Genomic DNA, 25,815 nt, shown 5'->3' on the forward strand with positions numbered 1-25,815 from the left:
TAAAATGACCCAAAAATCAAAAGCGTCTGATGAGAAGCGTAAACTTGCCAATATGCCATTTACGACACGGAGTGGCAAGGAACGGCTGAGGCCCTGGCCTATGTTCATGGCTAGTGGTTCAGATTCACTCATCCTCTCGCTAGAAAACTGCAGTGCTACTCCTAGATGGGCCAAGTGTTTGTGTCAGCCACTTGGGTCGCTTATCTTAGCCATCCAGCGACCTTGGTGCACCTCTTTTTTTCTTTGCATCGTGCTGTTTGGGGACTATTTTTTAAATCTGCCATCCTGTCTGACACTGCAGTGCCACTCCTAGATGGGCCAGGTGTTTGTGTCGGCCACTTGGGTCGCTTAGCTTAGTCATCCAGCAACCTCGGTGCAAATTTTAGGACTAAAAATAATATTGTGCGGTGTTCAGTGTTCAGAATAGACTGGAAATGAGTGGAAATTATGGTTATTGAGGTTAATACTATGGGATCAAAATGACCCCCAAATTCTATGATTTAAGCTGTTTTTGGGGTTTTTTTGTAAAAAAACACCCGAATCCGAAACACACCCGAATCCGACAAAAAATTTTCAGGGAGGTTTTGCCAAAACGCGTCCGAATCCAAAACACGGCCGCGGGACCGAATCCAATACACAAAACCCGAAAAATGTCCGGTGCACATCACTACTCCAAACCCGAATTGGTCCATGCTGTGGTAGCTGTAGTCCCTCTTTGCTTGATAGTGGGTTCTCACCTAGTATCCGGCTCCCTTAGTCCACATAGTGACGCTGGCACTGCGTGCCTGGCTGGAGCACAGTGGTTTCTGGATCTTTTGCGGTCACCTGACCTCAAGTGTCAGGAGCCGCATCTGAATGAAGAAAGAGCCGCATGCGGCTCAAGAGCCACTGTTTGGCCACCGCTGCCCTATAATGTTAGTGATCTGCCCGATGAGGACACCTTGACGATTGGTGGACAGGCTCGTAATATTGGACAATTTTATGCCAAGAACCTCTGACATGATGTACAGTATGGTTCCGTTATAATTCCAATGGTTGTATGGTGCACCTGCTCTCTTCTTTCTATGGGCCTAATTCAGACCTGATCACAGCAGCATAATTGTTCTCTAAAGTGCAAAACCATGTGCACTGCAGAGGAGGGGGGGGCAGATGTAACATGTGCAGAGAGAGTTAGATTTGGGTGTAGTGTGTTCAAACTGAAATCTAAATTGCAGTGTAAAAATAAAGCAGCCAGTATTTACCCTGCACAGAAACAAAATAACCCACCCCAAATCCAACTCTCTCTGCACGTTACATCTGCCCCCCCTGCAGAGCACATGGTTTTCGCCATAATAGATTTTGCTGCTGTGATCAGGTCTGAATTAGGTCCTATGTTGCCTCTACAGGTATAGGCAGATGTAGTGTGCTGCAATAGATGGTTCCTAATGCTCAGCGACACACAGGTAGAAGGGTATCTGGAGGACCAAGCATGCCTAGAGGCCGTGCTGGTACATGTGGTGCGTAGCCCATACAGACACACACATAGGATGTTCTGGGTATCTGGAGGACAGGGAATTCCTATGGGCCATGCTGGTACATGTGGTGCGTAGCCCATACAGACACACAGGACATTCCGGGGTATCCAGAGGACAGGGCATGCCTAGAGGCCATGCTGGTTCATGTGGTGCGTGCGCCCATGCAGACACATGCAGGACATTCTGGGGTATCTGGAGCACAGGGCATTCCTAGAGGCCATGCTGGTACATGTGGTGCATGCCCCATACAGACACAAAGGCTGCAGGTAACAGCGGGCCAGCTTAGGAGCCCACCAGCACTGTGAATTACCTGTATGTGCCAGTATATTAATGAGAGTCTCTTTGTAGCATAGACGGTTACAGGACATTGCGAAGAAATGTACTAACGGAGGTGAATGCCAAGCTCTGCCCACCAACCCAGATCCACCATTCTGAGAGTCTGCAGGCAGCACGGGGCGGCGCAGACCTGAAGGAGGGCATCATGGTGAGAACACAACGTCGTACATCTTGTATAAGACTCCTATTAATGAGCCTGTGATGAGTAACATCTCCTCCCTGTCTGCGGCAGCTCCTGAGTAAGGAGGCGACCTCTCTGCAGCGTATCATTGAGCAAGCCTGCACTGCGTTGAGCTGCTGTGTGGATGCTGAACATGGAAAGGGCACGCGGCAGGAGGCGGAAGCAGAGCGCTTGCTCTTGCTGTCCAGTGAGTGAATAATATCAATGCTGTGGGTGACATTTGCTTGGCACAGATAACCAGTAGCGGCTTCTTTCTGTGCAGCTGAGAGGAAGGGCGCTCTGCTGAAGGAGTTAGAGCGCCTCCGAGGACAAAGGTCAGAGGATCCTGAACCCAGTCCTTCCAGAGAGCTGAGGCCTTGCCGTGCCACTGTGTCCATATGTGACATCCAGCTGCCGCTGAAGGTGGATTACGTCTGCTCCACACTCCGGGAACCAGGTAATGATCAGTGTGGCTATAGGGATCTCTTCTATTTATCTCTTCTAAATGTGCTACTGTATATTCTCTGGACCTACAGGCCATTACTTCCTCCTACTGATTCGCCTCGGGAGCCATGATGTTGTGGCCACTCCTCTGGCCAGCACTGCCGATGCCCAGACTGGAGACGCCATCCACTATCCTACAACAGTCACACTGTGAGTCCTATTTCCCTTCACAGGAGAATCAGACTGCTTGGCATGGCCTGTGCTGACTGCTGGGAGACGGGGTATGCATGGTGCGCGTAGGGTGGAGTTCATCCAAATTACTGCACTTCTCTCCTCCACAGGAATGACGCCGCCTCTGACTTCAGAATAGAGATTGAAGTCTACAGTCTGGTGAGTTGATAATTACTGTAGCCCACCTTCCCATGTAATCTGTGTGATCCCGTGTCTGCGTGCCAGGCGGTGTGTGTAAGTGTGGCTGTCACACTGTATAGGCACGTGTCTGTGTGACCCCTGTATCCCACCTTCCTGTGTCTGCGTGCCAGGCGGTGTGTGTAATGGTGGCTGTCACACTGTATAGGAGCGTGTCTGTGTGATCCCTGTATCCCTCCTTCCTGTGTCTGCGTGCCAGGCGGTGTGTGTAATGGTGGCTGTCACACTGTATAGGCACGTGTCTGTGTGACCCCTGTATCCCACCTTCCTGTGTCTGTGTGCCAGGCGGTGTGTGTAATGGTGGCTGTCACACTGTATAGGCGCGTGTCTGTGTGACCCCTGTATCCCACCTTCCTGTGTCTGTGTGCCAGGCGGTGTGTGTAATGGTATGCAAACAAAGTGGATGAAACCCTACCGCGCCCTCTGGATTGCTGCAATGGGTCTGTAGAGGGAGATGTCACACAATCTCCAATACAATGGAAGCAAAAAAAGATTATCTACTACCTTATTGCGCTATCCAACACAATACATAACATGCAACAGGACTACAATGTCATAAACGGTGGATCACAAGGTATTCCCCAAAAGGATATTTCTACAGTCCTGGTATTGTATAGTTCAATGTGATGAAAAAATGTCAAGTGAAATATTCTTGAAAGCAGGAAAAGCGGGGGAGGGTTTTCACGGGGTACACACCGTACTCACGTAGATGTAGGCTGTTCAAAGCTCATAAAGGTTTCTTTCTTCAGTAGAGATTTATGGATATTCTTTGGATGGAACCTCTTCGTATCAGTGTTCGATTTCCCGTGGGACCCGGAAATATAAACAGTGGAAATACTGATAGTGTAGTAGGTTTCAACAAGTATCATGACAATCAGTTGTAATTGTAACTGGAAGCTATGATAGCAGATAGAGGATTCTCCAACGTACCTAACTTACATAGGTGCGTGTGTGAATCCCCATATAAAGGTATCTTTCAGATCATTAAGGCCGGGAGAAGAAAATGAAAATGAAGGATATCTCTTAATAAAGCGTACCCGACTCACGTTTGGGAAGAGTAAATGATGCTCATAAAGGTATCTTTCAGATGTTTCTCCTTAGTGGATGGTTGGAGGTCTCAAGCCAGTGGATTATCTTTCTCTGTTGGTCTCTTCCTGATTCGTAGGTAACGTCCTCCCAAAAGATAAAATCAGGGGCCAAACCCCAAGTGAGGGTCAAAAAAGGGGAGACTTCAAAAGATGTTGATGGGTATTTATTATTAAAAAACAAAACACAATGTCATGTGTATTGAAGGTACAAGTGAAAAAATGGGGGGCGAGATGGATTAAAGCAGACCAGGAACTGGGTGGTGGTGAGGTCCGGACCTACACACTCACAGGAACTGAACCCCCAAAGAAGCAGATGTCCTTCAGTTTAAAACCAACGCGTTTCGACATTAAGTCTTTATCAAGGTCCACCGTTTATGACATTGTAGTCCTGTTGCATGTTATGTATTGTGTTGGATAGCGCAATAAGGTGTGTGTAATGGTGGCTGTCACACTGTATAGGCACGTGTCTGTGTGACCCCTGTATCCCACCTTCCTGTGTCTGCGTGCCAGGCGGTATGTGTAATGGTGGCTGTCACACTGTATAGGCACGTGTCTGTGTGACCCCTGTATCCCACCTTCCTGTGTCTGCGTGCCAGGCGGTGTGTGTAATGGTGGCTGTCACACTGTATAGGCACGTGTCTGTGTGACCCCTGTATCCCACCTTCCTGTGTCTGCGTGCCAGGCGGTGTGTGTAATGGTGGCTGTCACACTGTATAGGCACGTGTCTGTGTGACCCCTGTATCCCACCTTCCTGTGTCTGAGTGCCAGGCGGTGTGTAATGGTGGCTGTCACACTGTATAGGCACGTGTCTGTATCCCACCTTCCTGTGTCTGCGTGCCAGGCGGTGTGTGTAAGTGTGGCTGTCACACTGTATAGGCACGTGTCTGTGTGACCCTTGTATCCCACCTTCCTGTGTCTGCGTGCCAGGCGGTGTGTGTAATGGTGGCTGTCACACTGTATAGGCACGTGTCTGTGTGACCCCTGTATCCCACCTTCCTGTGTCTGAGTGCCAGGCGGTGTGTAATGGTGGCTGTCACACTGTATAGGCACGTGTCTGTATCCCACCTTCCTGTGTCTGCGTGCCAGGCGGTGTGTGTAATGGTGGCTGTCACACTGTATAGGCACGTGTCTGTGTGACCCTTGTATCCCACCTTCCTGTGTCTGCGTGCCAGGCGGTGTGTGTAATGGTGGCTGTCACACTGTATAGGCACGTGTCGTGTGACCCCTGTATCCCACCTTCCTGTGTCTGCGTGCCAGGCGGTGTGTGTAATGGTGGCTGTCACACGGTATAGGCACGTGTCTGTGTGACCCCTGTATCCCACCTTCCTGTGTCTGCGTGCCAGGCGGTGTGTGTAATGGTGGCTGTCACACTGTATAGGCACGTGTCTGTGTGACCGCTGTATCCCACCTGCTCTATATATACAGCCCATGTCCTAGATATAACTATTATATACTGTTCTCTATATATAGGTCATGTCCTCGGTATAGCCATTCTACGTTGTCTATAAAGTTGCTATGATATTTCTCTTACGTCCTAGAGGATACTGGGGTCCATGTAGTACCATGGGGTATAGACTGGTCCACTAGGAGCCTTGGGCACTAAAGAATTTGATCATGTGGGCTGGCTCCTCCCTCTATGCCCCTTCTATCAGACTCAGTTTAGAAAATGTGCCCGGAGGAGCCGGTCACGCTTATGGAAGCTCCTGAAGAGTTTTCTGCATTTATTTTATATTTATGTTATTTTCAGGCAGGACTGGATGGCACCAGCCAGCGTGCCGCCATTATGGCGGCACAAGGGTACAGAGATGCACGGCTTCTAAACGGGGCGGAATGCGTCTCCAGACACAGTACACAACTGCGTCTCAGTACACTGTACACGGTACCCATACTGGCAACACATTCTTAAAACGGTTTCTGTCAATTTTAAGCACCAAATTCCTCAGCCAGTATAAAAAAAGCGGGAAGACGGCGTGCCATTGAAGGGGTGGGGCTTCACTATGAAAGGATTCAGCAGCTCGCCAGTGCCATTTTCCCTCTGCGGTGGACACAGACGCTGACTGACAGGGACGCGCAGCTCCTCCAGTGTGACTCCACATTACCTCTGTGTCTCCCTGAAGGGCTGTTTGTGGGTTAATTGTGCTTAATCTTTTCCTGTGTGTGTGTGTGCTGTCACATTTACATTGTCAGGCAAAAAGTGTATTTCTCTAACGTCCTAGTGGATGCTGGGGACTCCGAAAGGACCATGGGGAATAGCGGCTCCGCAGGAGACTGGGCACAAAGTAAAAGCTTTAGGACTAGCTGGTGTGCACTGGCTCCTCCCCCTATGACCCTCCTCCAAGCCTCAGTTAAGATTTTGTGCCCGAACGAGAAGGGTGCAATCTAGGTGGCTCTCCTGAGCTGCTTAGAGTAAAAGTTTAAATAGGTTTTTTTATTTTCAGTGAGACCTGCTGGCAACAGGCTCACTGCATCGAGGGACTAAGGGGAGAAGAAGCGAACTCACCTGCGTGCAGAGTGGATTGGGCTTCTTAGGCTACTGGACATTAGCTCCAGAGGGACGATCACAGGCCCAGCCATGGATGGGTCCCGGAGCCGCGCCGCCGGCCCCCTTACAGAGCCAGAAGAGTGAAGAGGTCCGGAAAATCGGCGGCAGAAGACGTCCTGTCTTCAATAAGGTAGCGCACAGCACCGCAGCTGTGCGCCATTGCTCTCAGCACACTTCACACTCCGGTCACTGAGGGTGCAGGGCGCTGGGGGGGGGGGCGCCCTGGGACGCAATGAAAATACCTTAAATGGCTAAAAATACATCACACATAGCTCCTGGGCTATATGGATGTATTTAACCCCTGCCAGTTTTCCACAAAAAAGCGGGAGAAAGGCCGCCGAAAAAGGGGCGGAGCCTATCTCCTCAGCACACAAGCGCCATTTTTTCCTCACAGCTCCGTTGGAGGAAGGCTCCCTGACTCTCCCCTGCAGTCCTGCACTACAGAAACAGGGTAAAACAAGAGAGGGGGGGCACTAAATTGGCATATTAATATATACAGCAGCTATATTAGGGAAAAACACTTATATAAGGTTATCCCTATATATATATATATATATATATATAGCGCTCTGGTGTGTGCTGGCAAACTCTCCCTCTGTCTCCCCAAAGGGCTAGTGGGGTCCTGTCCTATCAGAGCATTCCCTGTGTGTGTGCTGTGTGTCGGTACGCTGTGTCGACATGTATGAGGAGGAAAATGGTGTGGAGGCGGAGCAATTGCCTGTGTTAGTGATGTCACCCCCTAGGGAGTCGACACCTGACTGGATGGTCTTATGGAAAGAATTACGTAATAGTGTCGGCACTTTACAAAAGACTGTTGACGACATGAGACAGCCGGCAAATCAGTTAATACCTGTACAGGCGTCTCAAACACCGTCAGGGGCTATAAAACGCCCGTTACCTCAGGTCGATACTGACACGGACACTGACTCCAGTGTCGACGGTGAGGAAACAAACGTATTTTCCAGTAGGGCCACACGTTACATGATCACGGCAATGAAGGAGGTTTTGAACATTTCTGATACTACAAGTACCACAAAAAAGGGTATTATGTGGGGTGTGAAAAAACTACCCGTAGTTTTTCCTGAATCAGATGAATTAAATGAGGTGTGTGATGAAGCGTGGGTTTCCCCCGATAAAAAACTGCTAATTTCTAAAAAATTATTGGCATTATACCCTTTCCCGCCAGAGGTTAGGGCGCGTTGGGAAACACCCCCTAGCGTAGATAAGGCGCTCGCACGCTTATCAAAACAAGTGGCGTTACCGTCTCCTGATACGGCTGCCCTCAAGGAACCAGCTGATAGGAAGCTGGAAAATATCCTTAAAAGTATATACACACATACTGGTATTATACTGCGACCAGCAATCGCCTCAGCCTGGATGTGCAGTGCTGGGGTGGCTTTGTCGGATTCCCTGACTGAAAATATTGATACCCTGGACAGGGAAAATATATTATTGACTATAGAGCATTTAAAGGATGCATTTCTATATATGCGAGATGCACAGAGGGATATTTGCACTCTGGCATCAAGAGTAAGTGCGATGTCCATTTCTGCCAGAAGAGGATTATGGACGCGACAGTGGTCAGGGGATGCGGATTCCAAACGGCATATGGAAGTATTGCCGTATAAAGGGGAGGAGTTATTTGGGGTCGGTCTATCGGACCTGGTGGCCACGGCAACGGCTGGAAAATCCACCTTTTTACCCCAAGTCACCTCGCAGCAGAAAAAGATACCGTCTTTTCAGGCTCAGTCCTTTCGTCCCCATAAGGGCAAGCGGGCAAAAGGCCACTCATATCTGCCCCGGGGCAGAGGAAGGGGAAAAAGACTGCAGCAAACAGCCTCTTCCCACGAACAGAAGCCCTCCCCCGCTTCTGCCAAGTCCTCAGCATGACGCTGGGGCCTTACAAGCGGACTCAGGCACGGTGGGGGCCCGTCTCAAGAATTTCAGCGCGCAGTGGGCTCACTCGCAAGTGGACCCCTGGATCCTGCAGGTAGTATCTCAGGGGTACAAATTGGAATTCGAGACGTCTCCCCCTCGCCAGTTCCTGAAGTCTGCTTTACCAACGTCTCCCCCCGACGGGGGGGGAGGCGGTATTGGAAGCCATTCACAAGCTGTATTCCCAGCAGGTGATAATCAAGGTACCCCTCCTACAACAGGGAAAGGGGTATTATTCCACGCTGTTTGTGGTACCGAAGCCGGACGGCTCGGTGAGACCCATTTTAAATCTGAAATCCTTGAACACTTACATAAAAAGGTTCAAGTTCAAGATGGAGTCACTCAGAGCAGTGATAGCGAACCTGGAAGAAGGGGACTATATGGTGTCTCTGGACATCAAGGATGCTTACCTCCATGTCCCAATTTGCCCTTCTCACCAAGGGTACCTCAGGTTTGTGGTACAGAACTGTCACTATCAGTTTCAGACGCTGCCGTTTGGATTGTCCACGGCACCCCGGGTCTTTACCAAGGTAATGGCCGAAATGATGATTCTTCTTCGAAGAAAAGGCGTCTTAATTATACCTTACTTGGACGATCTCCTGATAAGGGCAAGGTCCAGAGAACAGTTAGAGGTCGGAGTAGCACTATCTCAAGTAGTACTACGACAGCACGGATGGATTCTAAATATTCCAAAATCGCAGCTGATTCCGACGACACGTCTGCTGTTCCTAGGGATGATTCTGGACACAGTACAGAAAAAGGTGTTTCTCCCGGAGGAGAAAGCCAAGGAGTTATCCGACCTAGTCAGGAACCTCCTAAGACCAGGCCAAGTGTCAGTACATCAATGCACAAGGGTCCTGGGAAAGATGGTGGCTTCTTACGAAGCGATTCCATTCGGCAGATTCCACGCAAGAACTTTTCAGTGGGATCTGCTGGACAAATGGTCCGGATCGCATCTTCAAATGCATCAGCGGATAACCCTGTCTCCAAGGACAAGGGTGTCTCTCCTGTGGTGGTTACAGAGTGCTCATCTCCTAGAGGGCCGCAGATTCGGCATTCAGGATTGGGTCCTGGTGACCACGGATGCCAGCCTGAGAGGCTGGGGAGCAGTCACACAGGGAAGAAATTTCCAGGGCTTGTGGTCAAGCATGGAAACGTCACTTCACATAAATATCCTGGAACTAAGGGCCATTTACAATGCCCTAAGTCAGGCAAGACCTCTGCTTCAGGGTCAGCCGGTGTTGATCCAGTCGGACAACATCACGGCAGTCGCCCACGTAAACAGACAGGGCGGCACAAGAAGCAGGAGGGCAATGATGGAAGTGGCAAGGATTCTTCGCTGGGCGGAGAATCATGTGATAGCACTGTCAGCAGTGTTCATTCCGGGAGTGGACAACTGGGAAGCAGACTTCCTCAGCAGACACGATCTTCACCCGGGGGAGTGGGGACTTCACCCAGAAGTCTTCCACATGATTGTGAACCGTTGGGAAAAACCAAAGGTGGACATGATGGCGTCCCGCCTCAACAAAAAACTGGACAGATATTGCGCCAGGTCAAGGGACCCTCAGGCAATAGCTGTGGACGCTCTGGTAACACCGTGGGTGTACCAGTCAGTGTATGTGTTCCCTCCTCTTCCTCTCATACCAAAAGTACTGAGAATCATAAGAAGGAGAGGAGTAAAGACTATACTCGTGGCTCCGGATTGGCCAAGAAGGACTTGGTACCCGGAAATTCAAGAGATGCTCACGGAAGACCCGTGGCCTCTACCTCTAAGAAAGGACCTGCTCCAGCAGGGACCATGTCTGTTCCAAGACTTACCGCGGCTGCGTTTGACGGCATGGCGGTTGAACGCCGGATCCTGAAGGAAAAAGGCATTCCGGATGAAGTCATCCCTACCCTGATCAAAGCCAGGAAGGATGTAACCATACAACATTATCACCGTAATTGGCGAAAATATGTTGCGTGGTGCGAGGCCAGGAAGGCCCCTACAGAGGAATTTCAACTGGGTCGTTTCCTGCATTTCCTGCAAACAGGACTGTCTATGGGCCTCAAATTAGGGTCCATTAAGGTTCAAATTTCGGCCCTGTCAATATTCTTCCAAAAAGAACTGGCTTCTGTTCCTGAAGTTCAGACGTTTGTCAAGGGAGTACTGCATATACAGCCTCCTTTTGTGCCTCCAGTGGCACCTTGGGATCTCAATGTAGTTTTGGGATTCCTAAAATCACATTGGTTTGAACCACTCACCACTGTGGACTTAAAATATCTCACATGGAAAGTGGTAATGCTGTTAGCCCTGGCTTCAGCCAGGCGTGTCTCAGAATTGGCGGCTTTATCCTATAAAAGCCCTTACCTAATTTTTCATACGGACAGGGCAGAATTGAGGACTCGTCCTCAATTTCTCCCTAAGGTGGTTTCAGCATTTCACTTAAACCAGCCTATTGTGGTGCCTGCGGCTACTAGGGACTTGGAGGATTCCAAGTTGCTGGACGTAGTCAGGGCCCTGAAAATATATGTTTCCAGGACGGCTGGAGTCAGGAAATCTGATTCGCTGTTTATCCTGTATGCACCCAACAAGCTGGGTGCTCTTGCTTCTAAGCAGACGATTGCTCGTTGGATTTGTAGTACAATTCAGCTTGCACATTCTGTGGCAGGCCTGCCACAGCCAAAATCTGTAAAAGCCCATTCCACACGGAAAGTGGGCTCATCTTGGGCGGCTGCCCGAGGGGTCTCGGCTTTACAACTTTGCCGAGCAGCTACTTGGTCAGGGGCAAACACGTTTGCTAAATTCTACAAATTTGATACCCTGGCCGAGGAGGACCTGGAGTTCTCTCATTCGGTGCTGCAGAGTCATCCGCACTCTCCCGCCCGTTTGGGAGCTTTGGTATAATCCCCATGGTCCTGACGGAGTCCCCAGCATCCACTAGGACGTTAGAGAAAATAAGAATTTACTTACCGATAATTCTATTTCTCGTAGTCCGTAGTGGATGCTGGGCGCCCATCCCAAGTGCGGATTGTCTGCATTACTTGTACATAGTTATTGTTACAAAAATCGGGTTATTGCTGTAGTGAGCCATCTTTTCAGAGGCTCCTTCGTTGTTATCATACTGTTAACTGGGTTCAGATCACAGGTTGTACAGTGTGATTGGTGTGGCTGGTATGAGTCTTACCCGGGATTCAAAATCCTTCCTTATTATGTACGCTCGTCCGGGCACAGTATCCTAACTGAGGCTTGGAGGAGGGTCATAGGGGGAGGAGCCAGTGCACACCAGCTAGTCCTAAAGCTTTTACTTTGAGCCGCTATTCTCCATGGTCCTTTCGGAGTCCCCAGCATCCACTACGGACTATGAGAAATAGAATTATCGGTAAGTAAATTCTTATTTTTTAGCCTGATCGCTGCGCTGCGAACAACGGCAGCTAGCGATCAACTCGGAATGACCCCCTAAGTGGGGACTTGGTGAGATGCCACCCTGGCTGGTTATTGCTGATGTTATAGTGCACTGTGTGTGCATATTTATAATAAAGGGCATTTTCCATTCTACTGAACTCTTTACCTACGTGATCTGAGAACCCGTATCCTCACACTGTACATCTGCTGAGCCTATGAGATACCTAGATTTACCGGTCACATGACTAGACACTGAGCATGGAGGCGCCCCACCACATGGCGTTGTTAGGCAGAAGCGGACACCCAGTGGGTTGTGATGCAGTTATCTGTTGGTCCGTTGGCCATGTAACTACTACTCCTGTGTATGCAGCTGGTGCGGATCCTCCCAATGCTGCATGACACGAGAGCGCGCTCTGCGGCTGTATGCGCTATATCTGAAAGTAACCATCCCTCTTCCAGGCACAGGGGGGCGCAGTCTCGGCCCTGGACAAGAGGAAGTCCTTCAAGCCCAAGGTAATTAGTAACCCTTCTGACAGAGAGCATAGGGAATGTAATATATCATGTACACTTGCGCACAGGGAATGTAATATATAATGTACACCTGTGCACAGTGGGAATGTAATATATAATGTACACCTGTGCACAGTGGGAATGTAATATATAATGTACACCTGTGCACAGTGGGAATGTAATATATAATGTACACCTGTGCACAATGGGAATGTAATATATAATGTACACCTGTACACAATGGGAATGTAATATATATATATATATATATATATATATATATATATATATATATATATGTACACCTGTGCACAGGGAATGTAATATATATATATATGTACCCCTGTGCACAATGGGAATGTAATATATATATATATATATATATATATATATATGTGTACACCTGTGCACAATGGTTTCCTGACTCTCTTCACAGATGACTCCTAAGAAACTTCTTTCCTCCCGGGTAAGTGAGTGCGGCTGGTAAAGTTTTCCTAGCGGTAAGTGGGGCTTGGAGAGATACCAAGTAAATTTCCTGTCTCTTTCATACAGAAATCTTCATTGAACTCTCCAGGTAAGTGCCCCCTGCTGATGGTGTCCATGCATTGCAGGTTTAATTATTATTATCCTTTATTTATATGGCGCCACAAGGTATTCCCAGCGCCCGATTACAGAGTACATACATGACGACAAATCAAAACGGGACAATAGTGACTTACAGTACAATAAAGACAATATAGGACAGGGTAAATAACACTGACATAGGTATCAAAGTGGCAGAAAACCACAGGATTAGGTGCCGTCGAGGAGGGTTTAAGAGAATATAAGCACATGAGGGTTGAGGGCCCTGCTCGTGAGAGCTTACATTCTAAAGGGGGGAGGAGCAGACAGACAGGGGTGACACAGATGGGGTAGACCGAGCGTGGAACAGAGGTTTAGGATGAGATTTGGCTGGGTTTGGGGAAGAAGTGTGTCTTGAGAGCCGTTTGAAGTTCTGTGGAGAGTCTGAGGGGGAGAGGTAGAGAATTCCAGAGAAAGGGAGCAGCACGTGCGAAATCTTGGAGGTAGGAATGGGAGGAGGTAATCAGTAGGCAGGAGAGTCGGCGGCGTGCATTAGCAGAGTGAAGAGGACAAGTGGGAGTGTAGAGGGAGATAAGGTCAGAAATGTAAGAGGGCTTTGTAAGTGGGAGAAGCTTGAATTGGATTCTGGAAGGAAAGCCAGTGACAGGCTTGTAGGAGAGGGGTTAACAATATATCTCTATATGACAAAGTTGAGCTTAGTGATAACTGCATGGTATTTTACAATTACCATCTGTAAGGAGTTCTCTGCGGCAGGCCTGGCTGGTTACTAAGCACCATCTGTAAGGAGTTCTCTGCGGCAGGCCTGGCTGGTTAGTAAGCATCATCTTTAAGGAGTTCTCTGCGCAGGCCTGGCTGGTTTCTAAGCACCGTCTGTAAGGAGTTCTCTGCGCAGGCCTGGCTGGTTTCTAAGCACCGTCTGTAAGGAGTTCTCTGCGCAGGCCTGGCTGGTTTCTAAGCACCGTCTGTAAGGAGTTCTCTGCGCAGGCCTGGCTGGTTTCTAAGCACCGTCTGTAAGGAGTTCTCTGCGCAGGCCTGGCTGGTTTCTAAGCACCGTCTGTAAGGAGTTCTCTGCGCAGGCCTGGCTGGTTTCTAAGCACCGTCTGTAAGGAGTTCTCTGCGCAGGCCTGGCTGGTTTCTAAGCACCGTCTGTAAGGAGTTCTCTGCGGCAGGCCTGGCTGGTTACTAAGCACCATCTGTAAGGAGTTCTCTGCGCAGGCCTGGCTGGTTTCTAAGCACTGTCTGTAAGGAGTTCTCTGCGGCAGGCCTGGCTGGTTACTAAGCACCATCTGTAAGGAGTTCTCTGCGCAGGCCTGGCTGGTTTCTAAGCACCGTCTGTAAGGAGTTCTCTGCGCAGGCCCGGCTGGTTTCTAAGCACCGTCTGTAAGGAGTTCTCTGCGCAGGCCTGGCTGGTTTCTAAGCACCGTCTGTAAGGAGTTCTCTGCGCAGGCCTGGCTGGTTTCTAAGCACCGTCTGTAAGGAGTTCTCTGCGCAGGCCTGGCTGGTTTCTAAGCACCATCTGTAAGGAGTTCTCTGCGCAGGCCTGGCTGGTTTCTAAGCACCGTCTGTAAGGAGTTCTCTGCGGCAGGCCTGGCTGGTTTCTAAGCACCGTCTGTAAGGAGTTCTCTGCGACAGACCTGGCTGGTTACTAAGCACCGTCTGTAAGGAGTTCTCTGCGACAGACCTGGCTGGTTTCTAAGCACCGTCTGTAAGGAGTTCTCTGCGGCAAGCCTGGCTGGTTACTAAGCCCCACATGCTCTGCCAGCAGATAGACGCACGTATGTAGACTTGCTGGTGTTTCTCGTAAAATGTGCTGCATGTAACACTGTATTTCTTCTTCAGGGTCCAAAGTGGTCCACAGGGATTACGCTGGGGTGTAGGTGGTTGGAGACTGACCAGGCACAGTTAGAGCTTTTGCTCCCATGATGTACTGGTCCCTCCTCCCCCTGCACCTCGCCCCCAGCCCCAGGCTAGCCAGTTTTAGTTTGGTGTCGGCAGGAGCCCGGTAAACCAGCAGCCCTAAGCTTTCTTTTATGATTTATTTTCTTTAGTGTATTTCTTTAGAGCTAACAGCACTGGGCATTCCTATAGGAGGAGCTGCTGCTCCTCCCACCGGTGCCGCCACACTGGTAAGTGGTCCAGTGTTTCGGCGGACACCACCGGGGCTCTGCTAGCACAACCTCCTGCGGGGACTCAGGCGACAGCTGGACACCATGGGATCAGGTTAGGCGATTGCCCACTTGCGAGGATTTGCATCTTTTGCAGCCTTAACTCCCCCAGGAGACGCTGATGTGGGTGTTTGGTTTGTCCACAGCCCCACCAGGGTACCATAGGCTGGCATTGGGGACACTTTAAGGCCAGCTTGCCCCGGAGGATAGTTTCAGCTCTCCCTGATGACCCCGGCTCAGAGCGTGATTCCACAGAGGCTTCCCGCCTCTGCGCTGTTCCCTCCTCCCCAGTGAGATGCTGGTTCTGCTGTCTGATACATCTATCACGTATACCCCTTTCCTAATGCACATACCGGGTGTCTAGGGGGGTAACAGTACCTCACATCTGCTAGTATTGTGGGGGGGTCACATTGCATTATTTGGCTGTACACTCACTGTGTCTAGTATATTACTATTGCTCTGTCTTCCAAGGGCAGAGGTAATGAGGCGGCTGGGGCTCCAGTGCGGGCTTATCCCCCCAGGATCCTGTACAGGACGGGCTGTGTGCTAATTGTTACATCCCACGCCAGCCCGCTCCACCTGCCCCTGTCCAGGAACTCCCCTGGGTGTCTTCCTTCTCCCATCTCATGACGCAGTTAGTGGATCTCCCATCAGCTTCTACTCCGCCTCCTTCCATGGTTTCCCACAGCAGTTATACCCTGCTTGGCCTGCACCACCTATGCATAATCCTGGATAGATGCTTCCTCCCACTCTGTTCAGCAGCATGTCGGCAAATGACCTTCAGCTGCCAAAGCACATAGGCGTCCTGTGTCAACCTCACAGTTTACGCAGCTTTCAGAGTCTGAGGCTTCCTCTGAGGAGGAAGAGGAGGAGGATGTCTCTCCATCCCAGTCTCCCTCTGTTGAGGAGGAACGATATTCTGCCATGGACTTCCCCACACTTGTGCGTGCAGTCAAATCCATTCTTGACAAACAAAGTGAGGAACGGACTCCTAAGCCCCCAGTATTTAAATGCCAAAAGGTGGTTACGGCTGAATTCCCTAAGATCAGCTCACTGACCTCATGCATGAAGCATGGGTTACTCCTGGCAAACTGTTCCAGCCCCTAAAAGACTTTTCTTTTTATCCTCTCCCTCCTGCGGAGTGTGCTAAGTGGGAGGTTCCCCCTGTGGTGGATTCTCATGTAGCATGCCTAGTTAGAAGCTCTACATTGCCTATACCTACAGCGTCTTCTCTCAAAGAAGCCACAGAACAGAAAATGAAGACCTGTCTCAAGTCCGTCTGTTCGCATGTTGGTGCAATTACACGTCCAGCTATGGCCTCGGCCTGGGTAGCTAAGGCTATTGCAGCCTGGACAGACGCACTGGAGGACAACCTCTCAACAGATGCTACCAGGGAACAACTGGCCCACATCTCCCATATCCAGGAGGCAGCCTCTTACCTGGGAGAAACAGCCTTGGATACTGGACAACTAGCCTCTAAAGCATGGGTCTTCAACCTGTGGCCCTCCAGCTGCTGTTAAACTACATGTCCCAGCATGCCCTGCCACAGTTTTGCTATTAAGGTATGCTAAAACTGAGGCAGGGCATGCTGGGATGTGTAGTTCCACAGCAGCTGGAGGGCCGCAGGTTGAAGACCCATGCTCTAAAGCATCTGCAACCTCCGTAGTCGTTTGAAGGGTCCTGTGGCTATGGTCCTGGAAGGCGCATCATGGCTCCAACAAGGCACTGTAATCTCTATCCTTCTCTGGAGATATCCTGTTTGGCACTGAATTGTATAAGATTGTGGCTGCCCTTGCAGCTTCTAAATCTGCCTTTTTACCTTCAGCGACTACCCCAAAGCTTAGACCGTCCTCTTTTTGGTCCTTTTGCCCCCATGGTAAGGCTACAGGCCAGTTCTATCCCTAGCAGACCAGCTTGCACAAGACTACCAAAGCTCGCTACAAAAATAGGCTTGAGCTGCGAGACATCCAGCTACAAGGTCTGAAGACAAACCCTCCGCCTGATGGGACGGGCTTCCTCCTGGGGTACCCTAGGGTGAGAGGCCGACTTCTTAAGTTTGCAGACTCCTGGTGTCAGACCATCACAGACACCTGGGTACGAAAAGTGGTCTCTCACGGGTACGCTTTCGCCTTTTTGAGACCCCCCCCCCCCCCCCCCCCCCGCAAATTCTTTTGTACAGGTCCTCCATCACATCCAATCAAGACCCTCTGGACAGCCATTCATTCCCTATTACATTCAGGAGTGATTATACCGGTCCCCTCCCCGTACAATGGGGGAGAGGTTTTTATTCTACACTATTTCTGGTTCAGAAACCGAATGGTTCCTATCAGCCTATTCACAACCTCAAATCACTCAACAAGTTTATCTGCGTTCCCAAGTTTTGCGTGGAAACCCTCCGTTCCATTGTCCTTGCATTGCAACCCTGGGGATTTGATGGCATCTCTGGACATTCAGGTTGCCTACCTGTATGTACCTATTACTCTCAAACATAAGCAATTCCTCAGATTTGCTGTCCTTCAACAACATTTTCAATTTCGTGCACTACCCTTCGACCCGCCTACCGCCCCTCGGGTCAGTATAATGGCGGTTGTGGCAGCACAGCTCACGCGTAAGGAAGTCAGAATACTCCAATACCTGGATGATCTTCTGTTAGCACAATCTCCGTAAATTCTCCAGCACCATCTTCAGATGACCATTGCCTTCCTACAGGAACACAGCTGGCTCATCATCTGGGAAAAAGTCCTCCCTTTCTCCTTCTCAGAGGATGTCACACCTAGGAGCGCTCCTGGATTCTCAGGTACAGAGGATTTTCCTGCCAGCAGACAAAACTACGGCACTTCATCTGCGCAAACACAAATTACTTCAAAGTCGACGAGTCTCTCTCGTTCTGCAATGTGCTGTAGGTTCTGGGGTCCATGGTCTCCACCTTCAACATTATGGAATATGCCCAGTTTCACTCTGGGCCTCTTCAGCACCTGAACATGTCCCAGTGGAACGGAAAGCATCATACGATCCAGGCTCAGACGATAGTCCTCTCTCCGGAGGTTCGGCTTTCCATCTCGTGGTGGCTACACAAGCCTCACTTCAACAAGGGTCGCTCCTTCTGGATTCCGAATTCGGTGTGCCTCACTACGGATGCCAGCCTCCGCAGGTGGGGCACAGTAACCGGTCAACATTCCTTTCAGGGACATTGTACAACCCACAAAAGTTAACTACCTATCAACATCCTCACTCACGCTGGCGCAGCACCTTCTCCGAGGCAGACCTGTCCAGGTTCAGTGCGACAGCGGTAGCCTACCTCAACCATCAGGGAGGAATGCGAAGTCAGGCAACTACAAGGGAAGTGGCGCACATCCTTGTTGTGCTGAACGTCATCTCCCGGCCATCTCGGCGGTGTTTATTCCAGGAGTTCTCGACTGGGAAGCAGACTTTCTGTGCCGACAAGATGTCCATGCTGGAGAGTGGGCTCGACACCCAGAGGTCTTCCAGCTCCTCGTGAACAAATGGGGCCTACCATAGATCGACCTCATGGCATCGCGACACAACCACTAAGTGCCCATATACGGATCCAAGACCAGGGATCCTGTAGCCGCCTTTGTGGACACTCCGGCAGTGAGGTGGACCTTCAATCTGGCGTACCTCTTCCCTCCAGTCTACCTCCTTTTGAGGATTTTTTACATGTTCAAGCAGGAAGAAGGCATTGTGCTGTGGATAGCTCCAGCCTGGCCCAGGCGACATTGGTTTGTCGACCTACACAGTCTTTCCATAGATGATCGCTTTCCACTTCCTTTATAGCCGGATCTGCTATCTCAAGGCCCTTGTCTACTCCAGGTCGTAGCTCGTATTTGGCGGCATGGCTGTTGAGTCATCCCTCCTCAGATCGAAATGTTTTTCCCGCTCTGTGAATCAAACTATGTCCAAGGCATGTAAGCCTACCTCAGCCTGTATCTATTACAGGGTTTGGCACTCTTACTGTCAATGGTTTTCTACCAAAGGTTATCTCCCTACCAGTTTCTCTGGTGCTTGCCTTTCTCCAGACTGGATTGGACCTCTGCCTTCGCCTGGCATCCATAAAAGTTAAGGTCTCAGCCCGGTCATCCTGGTTCCAGCGATGAATTGCTCCCCTGGCTGACATTAGAATGCACCGTGCCATGTTTCTGGCGTTTTCAGCAGGTGCAATAGAGTTTGTTCCCCCTAGGGTTCAGACTCTATTGCGCTGCCAAGAAGGGATGACTCCGACGGGGGACTCCAGAGAGGTAAGTATTAAACAAATGGATATGGGCCCTCCTGGACCCCGGGGCCCGTGTGCCTCGCACACACTGCACCCGTTATGGATACGCCAATGACCTTTAGGGTGTTCTTCACCTTCAACCTCCGGGCTCTACAGGTGCATTCATTTGAGCACTAGATTCAGTGGACCTCAAGTGGCTGATTGCTAAAAACGCTGTTCCTCCTTGCTATTGCTACGGCCCGCAGAGTATCTGATTTGGATGAGCTCTCATCGCATACTTTTTGAATTTTCATTCGGTCTGGGCCTTTCTATGAACCCTGACTGGCTACCTTCCGAAAGTAGTATCCAGGTTCCATCTCAATGAAGAGATTGTGGTTCCGACCTTGCAGTCCCTGGACCTCTATGCAGGTGACGCTTCCCTGGACGTGGTCCGTGCTCTTATGTGGATTGCACTAGCTCCTTCTGAAAATCTGATGCTCTCTTTGTGTTGTACGGGTTTCACAAGAGGGGCTGGCTTTACAAACAGACAGACTTTAACTCGATGGCTTTGCATGGCCATTTCAGAGGCTTACACGCAGGCTGACCTACTGATTCCGGATACTGCCCATTCTAATCATTCTGTAGGACCCTTGTGGGCGGTCCGTCATGGCACCTCTGCTGAACAACTGCAGGTTTTATGCCTTTGATACCTTTGCCACTCAGGATGCTTCCTTTTGGATGCCGGCTTTTCCTCTTTGCTGAAGAGCATCCCCTCCCTCAAGAAACACTGCTTTGGGACATCCCCAGCATAAACCCTGTGGACCCCTATGGACCCTGAAGAAGAAAATTAGAGTTATGGTCGACTTACCTTTTGTTAACTATCTTTCTTCGAAGTCCATAGGGCACCCACGCTGGCACTCCTGGTGTCTCTGGGTATCTATCTGTGGTCACTGAGTTCCCCTCTTCTAGCAGGAGTGTGTGTTTTGAGTGTACCATTCTTCCTTCTCCTCTATCCTGCTCCTGCCTTGGGCTTATTCACTAAACTGGCTAGCCTGGGGCGGGGGGTATAGGGGAGGAGGGACCAAGGCATTCTGGGATTTAAAGCTTTCACTGTTTGGTGCCCAGTCATCTCCAACCACCTACACCCCATTGTATCCCTGTGGGCCATATGGACTTCAAAGAAAGAGTGTTAACAAAGGTAAGTCTACCATAACTCAACATTTTGTCTTTCATCCACTTGGACACGGAACTGTGGGTACAGGGCTCATTAATGCTTTGGCACGTCAAACGAGTGTGTTTTGTGCTCCTCCCTCTTCTATATCCCCCCTGCAGGGATGCTTTGCCTCTGGTCCTGATTTGTGAGGCCACCGTTTGGCACAGGCTGTTTAATATGAGGCCGCCATTTTCTAGGTTCCAACCAGTGTGTAATTATTGGGGCGTTTCCAAAGCTGATTCTTCCTGTAATGTAACTAATTCTGGCAATGGTGAGTCGGTGTACCGGTGTGTCTATAGTCCCGGAGTAACAGATGTCCTTGCAGGTAGTGTTGAGTCTGTGTGCTGTTAATTCTGTAGTCCAGGAGTACCAGATGTCCATGGAAGTAATGGTGAGTTGGTGTGCCGTTACGTCTGTTGTCCACGTGTATTAGTACTTAGAGGTAGTCAGATGGGCTGACATAACAAAACCTGGGAACACATTGAGCGATGTTAACAAAGGACAGAATGATCGTGTTCATCTTTCATTAGCATACTACAGGACTCTAGTAATACCGTCCGGTCTGATGTGCAGCTTTAGTTACCGTCTTAGTCTATTTGTTGTGCAAGCGATTGTTTTGCGCTCTTTCCCGTAACTGTAAATAATTAAATGATAGATCTGAATGAGCTGCTTTAATGCTATATAAAAGCAGACATTGTGGCAGTCCATTGGGGGTATCACTAGTTGTGGAAAAAGAAATATACTGGGAAAGCTTTAATTACAGCATCTCCTGCAGTGTAGAGTAAACAAAAGGGAGGCGCACAAAACCTACTGACCATTGTAAAAGTGTCAAAGAAGGCCCAGGGTCCAGCAGCGGGCTCAGGAATCAGGGTTTCTTCCCAGTGTCCAGCAGCTGGCTCAGGAATCAGGGTTTCTTCCCAGTGTCCAGCAGCTGGCTCAGGAATCCGGGTTTCTCACCAGGGTCACAGCGGTGGGCTCAGGGAACATGATTTCTCACCAGGATCACAGCGGTGGGCTCAGGGATCAGGATTTCTCACCAGGGTCACAGCGGTGGGCTCAGGGAACAGGGTTTCTCACCAGGGTCACAGCGGTGGGCTCAGGGAACAGGGTTTCTCACCAGGGTCACAGCGGTGGGCTCAGGGTTTCTCACCAGGGTCACAACGGTGGGCTCAGGGTTTCTCACCAGGGTCACAACGGTGGGCTCAGGGTTTCTCACCAGGGTCACAACGGTGGGCTCAGGGTTTCTCACCAGGGTCACAGCGGTGGGCTCAGGGTTTCTCACCAGGGTCACAGCGGTGGGCTCAGGGTTTCTCACCAGGGTCACAGCGGTGGGCTCAGGGTTTCTCACCAGGGTCACAGCGGTGGGCTCAGGGTTTCTCACCAGGGTCACAGCGGTGGGCTCAGGGTTTCTCACCAGGGTCACAGCGGTGGGCTCAGGGTTTCTCACCAGGGTCACAGCGGTGGGCTCAGGGTTTCTCACCAGGGTCACAGCGGTGGGCTCAGGGTTTCTCACCAGGGTCACAGCGGTGGGCTCAGGGTTTCTCACCAGGGTCACAGCGGTGGGCTCAGCGGACAGGGCTTCTCACTAGTGTCTTTGTATTTCCAGCCTATAGTCCTGCACTCAGCATCTCTCTACGTTCCAGTAGTTTCCTACTTGTTGGATCGCTGACTGTCTCTCTGGAGTCTCTGGGCAAGTTTAGGTTTCCCCTGGAAAAGGTGAGTGACAATAATAGTGTGTGTGACATAGTATATGGTCTAATGTAAAGGTCACCCATATATAAAACAGATGCTAGATATGGGATGCCGGCAGCGGGGCAAGAGCTAGAAAGCCCCTTGCAGGCTCGCTGCACTCGCCATACTGCGGCCTCGGTGGCTCGCTGCGCTCAGGTTCTGTCTTCACTCTATGTCGTGGACCCCCACGAGTGGGAATAGCTCTGGTGCAGCTGCCGACATTCTGGCAGCCGGGATCCCGGCGTCTGTATTCTGACCGCCGGGATGGTTACTACATCCCTTAGAACAGCATGGGGCCGCACGGGCGGTGAAATGGTTAGCATTACTGCCTCACAGCACTGAGGTCATAGTTTCGATTCCCACCATGGCCCTAACTGTGTGGAGTGTGTATATTCTCCCCGTGCTTGCGTGGGTTTCCTCCGGATACTCCGGTTTCTCTTGCGTCCTAGAGGATGCTGGGGTCCACATTAGTACCATGGGGGTATAGACGGGTCCACTAGGAGACATTGGCACTTTAAGAGTGTGGGCTGGCTCCTCACTCTATGCCCCTCCTACCAGACTCAGTTTAGAAAATGTGCCCGGAGGAGCCGGTCACGGCTAGGGGAGCTCTACAGAGCTTCCTTAGTAAAAGTTTTTTTAGAGTGTGTTATTTTACAGGGAGGCTGCTGGCAACAGCCTCCCTGCAGCGAGGGACTGAGGGGGGAGGTAGGGTCCGCCCTGCGGGGTCTGAGCCACTATCTCCGCTGACTGGACACTGAGCTCCAGAGGGGATAGATCGCTCCCCGACACAGGGGATCGCTCACCCCGGCAGCTTGCCGCCACCCCCTTACAGAGCCAGAAGATCAGAAGAGGCGAGATATGGCGGCACAAGGGTAGGAGCGCAGCTCTGAGTGGCTGCGCCCCGGGAAGGCTCAGCGGCACACAGTGTTGGCCCTATGAGGGGCGTCCTGAGCCAGCGTCTTAATACCCTACACTGGTCACAGACGCTAACCAGAGACTGAATCCCACGGCAAGCGGCGGAATCCTCAGGCCAGTATATAGAATTTGTGCGGGAAAATGAGCCATCTTCAGGAGGCGGAGCTTCTCCTCAGAGTGGACCCAGCAGCGTTCAGGGCCAATTTCCTGCCTGCAGTTCCTGTACACAGAAGCTGACAGGGGAAACTGTCCCTCCAAGCAAATCCAGCTATCCTGAGCGGTACCAAGGGGTTGTAGAAGGAGGGGGGGGGGGGGGGGGAGAGACTGTAAAATCTGTGTAGTCTATTAAGGTACACAGATAGCGCTGGTAGTTTTGTCTGTTCTACCTCAGAAAGCGCTGTATGGGTTGGCTCCAATCTCTGTGTCTCTCTCTGCCATACTTGGGAGGGGGGGGAGCTGTGACTGACAATTCCCTGTGTGTGGGTGTTTAATACCTTCCATAGCCATGTCTAGGGACTCTGTGTCATATGCTGCTGAAGTGGTTTCTCTCAGGAGGAATCCATTTCATTTACACAGAAATGTAATCACGGTGCAGAGCCAGCGTCTAAATATCCTAAACTGGTCACAGTCGCTAGCCGGAGACTGAATCCCCAGGCTAGCGACAGAATCCTCAGTACACAGACTCTAGCCGGGGACTTAATCCCCAGGCTAGTGACGGAATCCTCAGGCCAGTATATAGAAGTTGCGCGGGAAGATGCGCCATCTTCAGAGGGCGGAGCTTCTTCTCAGTGCGGACCCAGCAGAGTTCAGCGCCATTTTCCTGTCTGCAGCTCCTATTCCACAGACTGCAGACGGTGATGGGGATGTGCTGGGGGGGGGGGGGGCGGCGACATCTCTAATGGCCTCATGTTTGAGGCCATTAGAGAAGTGTTAAATATTGCTGACATGTCGCCTGATCAGGTTGAGGAGGCTGACTTCACTGACAATAAGAAAGCCTCGCTAACCTTCCCTGTGTTTAAAGTATTAAACGCTATTTAAAAAATCCTGAATGAAAGGATTCCAGATCCCCAAAAGGGTTCTGGTTACTTTCCCCTTCCCTGTGGAGGATAGAAAGATAGAAAGAATTGGGAAAAACCCACCCATTGTTGACGCATCTGTGTCCAGACTGTCAGAGAAGGTGGATTTACCTGTCCCGGGATCTGCCGCGTTTGAAAGAACCGGCTGATCGCAAGATTGGCACTACGCTCAAATCCATGTACACAGCTTCAGGGGCGACACTACGGCCTACTATTGCCTGTGCATGGATTTCTAAAGCTATATTAAAGTAGTCTGGCACGTTACTTGAGAAATTGGTTACAACTGATAAAAGTGACGTTGAATTGTTTTTACGTAACATACAGGATTCTGCGGGATTTATGGTGGAATCCATGAAAGACCTGGGTTCGATGGCTGCAGGAATATCCTCCATGTCTGTCTCAGCTCATAGAGGACTCTGGCTGCGCCAATGGTCTGCAGACACGGAATCCAGGAGAGGTGTGGAGACCCTACCCTACACAGGTCAGGCTCTCTTTGGGGAAGCGTTGGAATGCGTGGATTTTCACGGCTGCCGCGGGTAAGTTTCCTTTTTCTTCCCTCAGCTGCACCTGCCACGAAAAACCCTTTTCTTCAGCTGCCAAGCCAAGAAAGGCCAAAATCCAAGAATCCTGCTGCTTTGGGTTCCCAGGAATAGAAACCTGCTTCAGGTACGCCAGAGTCCTAAGCATGACGGTGGACCGTGCGGCCTGGAAGTGGGGCCGGTGGGGGCGAGACTCAGAATCTCCCTCCTCACCGATTCTTCAAATCAGGCTTGTCAGCTTTGCTGGCGGACAGGGCTATCCTACAGGAAGTCATCCAGAAGTTGGTGGAGGCACAGGTTATTGTACCAGTCCCACCCCATATGCAAAACAGAGGTTACTATTCGAACCTTTTCGTGGTACCGAAACCAGACCCATTCAGCAGTTAAAATCGTTAAACCCCTTCCTGAGGGAGTTCAGGTTCAGAATTGAGTCTCTAAGGGTGGTGATATCAGGTCTGGAAGAGGGGGATTCCTGGTTTACCTGGATATCAAGGATGGGTACCTCCACATTACGATTTGGCCACCGCATCAAGCTTATCTCCGATTCACACTGTTGGACTGTCATTTCCAATTCCAGGCCCTGCCATCCGGCCTCTCCACAGCACCGTGGGTATTCACCGAGGTGATGGCAGAGATGATGTTTATCCTCAGCAGACGGGGTGAACATAATTCCATATCTGGACGATCTGCTGATAAAGGCATCATCCAAGGAGAAGCTGTTACGGTCCATAGCTCTCACGACCTAGCTTCTCAGGGAACATGGTTGGATCCTGAATCTCCCAAAATCACATTTGGAACCAACGAGGAGGTTGTCTTTTCTGGTTCACAAAAGAAGAGAAAGAATTGGTCATGAGTGGCGCACAAAAATAATGACTACATAAAATATAACTTTTAATTCATTACTATTAAGAAGACCTGTAACTGTGAAATATTAAAAACCAACAAACAATGACAAGACAAAGTGTTACATATGTTTAAAAACACACACTGTACTCCATGTATCGTGCACTACTTGTGTACAATAATTTGTTAGTGGGTGCA

General features: G+C 50.3%; 1 protein-coding gene across 5 annotated transcripts in view; it reads left to right on the forward strand.

The window, feature by feature from the left end:
- LOC134969682 (anillin-like) overlaps nucleotides 1-25,815 on the forward strand; it is a 102,828-nt gene that overhangs the window by 68,937 nt on the left and 8,076 nt on the right. For all 5 annotated transcript variants that reach the window (XM_063945786.1, XM_063945784.1, XM_063945782.1 and 2 more), the window contains 9 exons: nucleotides 1,863-1,998; nucleotides 2,083-2,218; nucleotides 2,294-2,467; nucleotides 2,547-2,664; nucleotides 2,796-2,844; nucleotides 12,293-12,346; nucleotides 12,780-12,809; nucleotides 12,896-12,917; nucleotides 22,120-22,229. In XM_063945786.1, the coding sequence (XP_063801856.1) occupies nucleotides 1,863-1,998; nucleotides 2,083-2,218; nucleotides 2,294-2,467; nucleotides 2,547-2,664; nucleotides 2,796-2,844; nucleotides 12,293-12,346; nucleotides 12,780-12,809; nucleotides 12,896-12,917; nucleotides 22,120-22,229 (829 nt within the window). The remainder of the gene's footprint in view (nucleotides 1-1,862; nucleotides 1,999-2,082; nucleotides 2,219-2,293; nucleotides 2,468-2,546; nucleotides 2,665-2,795; nucleotides 2,845-12,292; nucleotides 12,347-12,779; nucleotides 12,810-12,895; nucleotides 12,918-22,119; nucleotides 22,230-25,815) is intronic.

This window comes from Pseudophryne corroboree, chromosome 11 (assembly GCF_028390025.1).
Source record: "Pseudophryne corroboree isolate aPseCor3 chromosome 11, aPseCor3.hap2, whole genome shotgun sequence".
Classification (NCBI taxonomy): Eukaryota; Metazoa; Chordata; class Amphibia; order Anura; family Myobatrachidae; genus Pseudophryne; species Pseudophryne corroboree.